Source organism: Pistacia vera, unplaced genomic scaffold (assembly GCF_008641045.1).
Source record: "Pistacia vera cultivar Batoury unplaced genomic scaffold, PisVer_v2 Contig509, whole genome shotgun sequence".
In the NCBI taxonomy this organism is placed as follows: Eukaryota; Viridiplantae; Streptophyta; class Magnoliopsida; order Sapindales; family Anacardiaceae; genus Pistacia; species Pistacia vera.
Window position 1 is genome coordinate 150,754 of NW_022196345.1, and position 7,156 is coordinate 157,909.

The 7,156-nt window shown below is 36.0% G+C and overlaps 1 protein-coding gene across 1 annotated transcript; it reads right to left on the reverse strand.

Annotated features, from left to right (window-relative positions):
• Positions 1-114: 114 nt before the first annotated feature.
• LOC116106052 (protein FAM126B-like) lies at positions 115-1,047 on the reverse strand. Its single transcript, XM_031392412.1, has one exon. It carries the CDS (start codon positions 1,045-1,047, stop codon positions 115-117), a length of 933 nt encoding a protein of 310 aa, XP_031248272.1.
• Between the last annotated feature and the right edge of the window lie 6,109 nt (positions 1,048-7,156).

Genomic DNA, 7,156 nt, shown 5'->3' on the forward strand with positions numbered 1-7,156 from the left:
GGGAACTAGAATCAGTAAACATTAAACATCTCTAGTTGACAAAATTATTTTATAATTTTGATCAAGACAGTTAGGCATTGCTTCTATAAATTTATGGAGAGTGAATAGTGGATATTAGAGAGAGATGACATTAGTTTTTGGTATCTCAGTATAGTCAGTCTCTTTGTCTGAATCCAAGTCTATTTTCCCAAGCCTGACAAGACTCCCAGTAGCCAAAATTGCATTAGGATTGATATCGTGCAAAGCCCTTGCATGCAAGCTCTTGCATGCAGCACTTGCAGCTTTATACAATTCCTTATTCTTCGTAGGGCCTAAAAGACAATGGCCCAAGATTCTCAAAACAGGCTGCAAAAGTTCCCATGGCAAAGATATTGCCCCCTCGTTGTTTAACTTCTCTTTTGTTAAACCTTTACAACCCTCAGAATCCTTGTCGAGACCAGCCCACCCCTCACAAAATTCACAAAAATCAACCTTAGACCCTATAGGCATTTGTGATATCTTACTATAATACAATTCCAATGCAACTCCAACAATCCTAGCCCTCCTAGTGGATCTCACCGTTCCATGAGGCTCCAAACTTGGAGATATTACCGCTAGGTTTAAATCTGTGGCGTTTGTTTTTGTGATTGTTTTGGATTCATGATAAACGCTGGGATGGGACAAATCGGGGATGTTAATAGTTATAGATTGACCTGCACGAGAGGTGGTTTCATGGGCGTAAAGTGCTAACAAAACGGCCTCAAAACCAGCTAAAGGTTTGCGGAGAGTGACACGAGAGAGGTAAACGCCGGCAATAATGGGGAGGAAACGAAGGACAACGAGCTGGAGATCTGGGTCAGTAGATTGAAAACTGTCATAAAGCCAACGACAGAGATTGTTGTCACCAGCACCGGAGTCAGGTTGACGTAGGAGTGTGGAGATTTGGGAGGCGATTCGAAGGTCGTGGAGGAGAGAAAAGGCAGGGCTTTGAGAGGGAGGGATGGAGGTGATGATGGATGAAAGGGATTGGAAGGCCGATTGGGCTTTGCCGCTGGAGGAATCTGACATTGTTTTTATTGTAAAAATAGATGTTGATTAGTTTGTTGCCAAGATTTGTTACATTTAAACCAAAGATCAGCTATAAGAGGAGTTAATTGAGGAGTCAAAATAGGATCACCTTTTTACTTAGTTATTAACTGAAATGGTTAGATTGAGTATTTCTCTCTCTCTCTCTCTCTCTCTCTCTCTCTCTCTCTCTCTCTCTCTTTTAATATATGAATGTTAATATTTAAAATTATAGTACTGATTTATTAATCCTAATTATTCTATCAATAAGCCACACTTTATTTTACATTTAAGGTAAAATTATAAAATAAGGATTCAAGAAAGAATTTTGCCACATTGGAGAAAGCTTTTTGAAGAAAAGCCTTGTTAATCATTTTGATATGGAGAAGATATATACTTGGGGAAATAGTGTGCAACTGGTTTGTGTAGGTGGAGTTCAAACCCTTCCCATGTTAAAAAGATTCTACAGTTTGAACGGTTTTTACTATGAAATCTAATATACTTAGAGATTATTCTACCAATTAATAACTTGAGTACTATTTCAAACATATATATTATTAACTCAGTCTTATCAAAGATACAAGATTTTAGTTTCTACTAAGAAAATAAATGCATATTACTTTTTTCTTCTTCTGTTGTATGGGAAAATACCTAGCCCGGACTGAGTAAAGGAACTCGGGACACCTCTTAGCATGGAGCAAGCATCAAGCCCGGAAAGGAGGACTAGCTGAGGAAGGAACGCAAGCTCTCAACAAGAGAGTGCGGATGTAAGGTGTGACGAGATCAAGAAAGGGACCCACACCAGAAAAATATATGTCTCCTTGGATAGATCAGCTCACCACGTATAGGACGTATACTCTGATTGAATGACACGTGGCCATACAAGCTCCATATGCTCTCCATGTAGCCTAGCCAAGAGGATGCATGTAAAGGCACCTACTATCAGAGGGGACATCCATCATTAGCTACAACGTAGGGGCATGTGAGCATTTGGCCACCATGAGACATGGAGTAACATGGCTGACGCATTCACCATCGTGGCATTCTGAAACTCTCTCTCCATATAAAAGGGCAGTAGCCATAGGAAAAAAAGAGAGGAGGAAAGGGAGAACTAAAAAAAAAAAAAAAAAAAAAAAAAAAAGAAAGAAAGAGACACCAAGATTTCCCTTTGTACTCCCAACCTTCACGACCAATTAGAAGGATTTTTACGATCACTGGAAAATTAATCCATCCTTTGTATTCCCACGCCACACAAAGCAATAAAATAATAGTGGACGTCGACCTTATCCATTCTCATGGCTGAACCTAAAACCATCAAGTTTATCTATCATCTCTTAGGAGGCTCACCACCACCTTGAGCTCTGCCACATGCGACACGGGTCTCTAATGCTGATTCCCAAGAATCACACACCCATCTTACTCGGTTTTCTCAGGAGTCAATTGAGTACCTGTAGATGGTGTTGTTAGAGTAGGTGCCCTAGAGCCAATCCATTTTGTAATATTGACTCTTGTAATAGTGTTTATAATCAATAAAAAGAGTTTCTCTACATTATGTAATTCATAGTTATTGTATGTCGTAATGTATGTCTTTAGAATGGTAAAATTGTGACAAGGGTATTGAATGTTTCAAATCTCGATAGCGAGGACCTTATGATCACATATAGTGGCCATTCTAGAAATGTTTGTAGCCCTAGTAATATTCTGATTAAAGATATAGATAATACGGCAAGGTTATCATAGTGTTGAACGACCTTGTCGAAAGACAGTGATTGATCTCACTTGTCAAGGTTGTTTATCGACAACCTGGTGCAACACATTGGTGCTTGCTATAGGCGAGTTCAGCTGACAGACCCACTAGAGGATTCCATATAGATGGTAATCCCAATGTTTGTAGAATAAATCCTTTAACGGATGGTGGTGCATGTGATCCTTAGACTTGAGATCACCGGAGCGCCTTGTGCACCAATTAGTGTAGTTTGACACTAGTCTAGCGTAGTTCTATTTAGAGCTATCAGAATGGTAGTGATTGGCTACATTGAGAAGTGTATCAAGACTATGGTGGATTGACAAATGATTCATCACTCTCAAGTATGAGAGAAATTATCTCACTGAGCAATTCAGTAAATGGCAACGACACTAAATCTGTGGCTACAGTGGGATTGGGTTTTAGCTCAATCCAATCTATTATGGTCGTTAGGCCAATAATCGAATACAAAAAGATGAAGGATATTTGACGTTGACACTACTTTTGTACCTTAGCCTTGATGAGATAATGTATGATGAAAGGATTTGATTGCATGATAACCATATTGTTGATAGGTAAGTTGTTTCGATGAATCCGAATCTATCGGGAGGTCATGATGCCTTTCTAGAGACCAATCTTGATCTGTGTTTAGTGAGACGATTGATTGAGTCTCAATCACGATACTATTCATTATCGATATGACGAGGAGCATTCGGGTTGCACACATAGAAGACATATTAAGGATAAATTAGTGAGAAGAATATTTTGTCATTTAAGATGAAATGATATTTTGGTAATCTCACAGTGCAATTAAATTTGCTAAGGTCATTGCCTATATTTAATTTCATGTGGAAATTAAAATAAGTGAGATTATGTGTGTGTGTGTGTGTGTGTATTTAAATGTTATATTATTAATTAATATTAATATTTAAATAATATTAATATTAATAAAGATAATATAACATTTAATTTAAATTTGAAATTAAAACACCATATGGGAATTACCTTGATTTGGTGATTGAATATGTCTAATCTAAATACGGAATTAGTTGATTGCAATTCCATATTAGATTAGGGTTTTTGATTGTGCATTATTTAAAGTGCAATTAAAATAAAAACAAATAATTTCACTCAAAAAAAGAAAACCCTAGTCACCCACACACACCCTCTCTCTCTCTCTCCCCCAAAACCATGGATCCATTGTTGAAGGAGAAGAATATATCTAAGGAAAAATTTTGCACACACATCCTTAATCCAATCAAGTTTGGCTAGCACATCAAGCCCTTTAGAGATTGATGTCTTGCTTCGTGTGGATACCGGCAGTTCATTCCTATCTTGGAGTGGGAACGATTCATATCAATTGAAGAAGCCTCCATATGCTGGCATGAAATATGTAATTATTGTTTAATGCTTATTTCATATGCAAATAACGTAAAACGAGTATAAGGATCTTAGGGTTCTTGGTTATGGATCAGGAAAAATTTTTGTATTCCATTGTGTTTACTCAATCCATAGACCGATAATCATATCAGAGCTGCTTATACCTTGTTACTTTGTTTAATATAAAGTTTGGATGATTTGGTGTTGATGTGTATCAACTGGGGTTTTTGTAATATACTGTATAGCTAGTAATTCTGTAAGAAATATAAGATAAAATCCACTAAATAACTTTTACAAACATATATACATAATGTAAATCCAAAAATTCTAATTTTTAATTCATATAAATATATACACAAAAATACTGATATACTTTAGTAAACATAAGGTAATCCTGAACAGTGCCGCCAAACTCCTCCGCTTTTTGATGTCCCACCCGGTCATAAATCATCTAGTACCTGCAAAATAGTAAAATAACGGAGTGAGCACTAATTGCTCAGTAAGTAAACCAAACTGCACGACTGTTCTTCCTTTGTTACTCATGTTCTGATTTTCCTTTTCTCACTTTATTCTGTGCTAATATTCTTCATTCCTTTCTGGTATTCTGTATTCTTTTATGATATTCTACATTCTTTTTTGATACTATGATTTGCTACTTACCAACGTGCATACATAATGAATAAAACTATACATCGTCAAGCACATAAAATTATTGAATCATGTAAGTAGCATAATACATATACAGAATAATAAACTTTCCTGAGAAAAGAACGTTCTTATCTTTTCTGTTTCTCTTATGTTGTATCTCTTTCTTTTCTTCTCTGTTTCTCTTTCTTTTATTTCTTCTTTCTAGTTTGCCGATCGGACTAGGTTGATGCATGGATTTGGGACCCTTGCCATGTGAGTGGGTACAATCCTTATCTACATGCACTACTCACGAACTGTACAAGTACCGTATCTCTCTGTTGTGGCTGCTCGCTCGTGGTGGTGTGCATATAGGTATGCTCTGTTGGGTATAATCCTCATCCACATATACTACTCACAAATTGTACAAATACTATATCTCTTTTCTAATGCCGCTCGATCGTGGCGACGTGTATGTGGGCATCTCTATCACTCACGGGTGCCCCATCGCAAAAACCTTATATCATAGCATACTATAGAAAGAGAATAAAAAGAGATACTATACACATTTTAACATGAATTTCCAAGCTATGGAAATTCTACATTTGCATTGTTTAAAAACATACACTTTCCATATATGAACATATCATTTCATCATGACCATTTCGTGGATGTATAACAAATCCATAGAAACATATCATCTCTAAGCTTGTTTATACGTACACAAGCTCATACTTAGGTAATATATAACATATTACACATAGCCTCCATGGTCATTCATTACATCAAATATATATGTTCATACAATCATTAAATAATCACAAAGACCACTCATACAAACATGCTTCACAACCCTTTAAGCATCGTTTTCATACTTGGAATCAATCATAGATTATTAGATTAAAAATAAACTAATAAATTGGAAGCACCTTTGAGGTAGTCATTCTGCACAGGTCATATTCAAGAAGGCATATCTCGAGTTATACACATTGTATTGCTATGGTCATGGTCTCATTTTAAAGATTAGAGAAAGGGCTACAACTTTTATGCTTAGGTCTCAACCCAGTTCGATAGGTAAGATGCCCAAAAATCAATCAGAAGGTCACGGATTTGACAGAGCAACCTTGGAACATGCCTACTTTAAGGCTTTTCCATACCTATTTATCTCCACTTACTCCCTAACCTTTCCTAACCATTCTCCCCTATGAAAACATGTTAGAAGATCAATAATAGACAATCAAACTTTAATTCTTGCCTTTCTCTAACCTTTTCTTCATTAGGGTTTAGCCAACTCATGCATGCAATTTCTCTTTGGATTTTCATTAAATACTTCATATGCACATGCAACTACCATGTTGGCTACACTTCCACAACTCTCTAATTCAACCAAATTGTGAGCCAAAAACTCACTAAATTTAGTATCAAACCTGGCCGAATTTCTCACTTCTCTATACTCCAAAAATTTCATACAAAGTCTTCCACAACTTCACCAAATCATCACATAACCATACATTACTTCTCATGGCTAGAATTTATACATCAATAAACATAAAAAACAGCCCATAATTCTCTCATACCATCACATACAAACATGCAAAAATTCATTCAATACAAGTCTTGCTCAAATTAAGGTTCAAATTATGTTTACTTACCTTGAATATGTGAGATCACTTCCCTTTTGCTCAGAATCTCTTCCTCTTGGACCTAGATCATACAAAAACTATAAAAATTTAAAACTTTAAAGTTTAATCACACTCCTTTTGCTAGAATCTTACCTTAGGATGCTTTAGGATTGAAAATCTATGAAAATCCAAGCTAAATCCAATGATTTCCCTTTGAAATTTAGTGAAGAAAATTGAGAAAAAATGGGGAGAAGATGGCGTGAGCAAGGGCTGCATTTTGGTTAGGGTTTCTTCAAATGAAACCTTATATCAAATAATATAAGCATGTATTCCCATTTTGTCCTTACACTTTTTATGAAATTCCATCTATGTCCTTTAGCCAATTACTAAAATACCCTCATTTTTGTTATCTTCTTCACATTATTTTGATTCCTTTCACTTCCCACTTTTTCATCTAATTAGGAGTGAAAAGACCATTTTACCCCTAATGAACTTTTAAGGAATTTTCTTCACATTTATCTAAGGTAACTTCAAAGAAATCCAACTAAGAGTATTAGGGCATAAGTAAAATTACGTACCTTGATGTGGGTGTTACAATTCTCCCCCCTTAAAAGAATTTCGTCCTCGAAATTCAAATGAACAACTTAGGATAGCGGTTACGTACATCTTGCTATACTTCCTAGGTAGCTTCTTCTACTTTATGATGCCTCCATAAGACTTTTACTAATGGAATACTCTTGTT

Excerpts from the sequence above, each read along its gene's own strand:
- LOC116106052 (XM_031392412.1), bottom strand. The coding sequence starts at position 1,047 with ATGTCAGATTCCTCCAGCGGCAAAGCCCAATCGGCCTTCCAATCCCTT.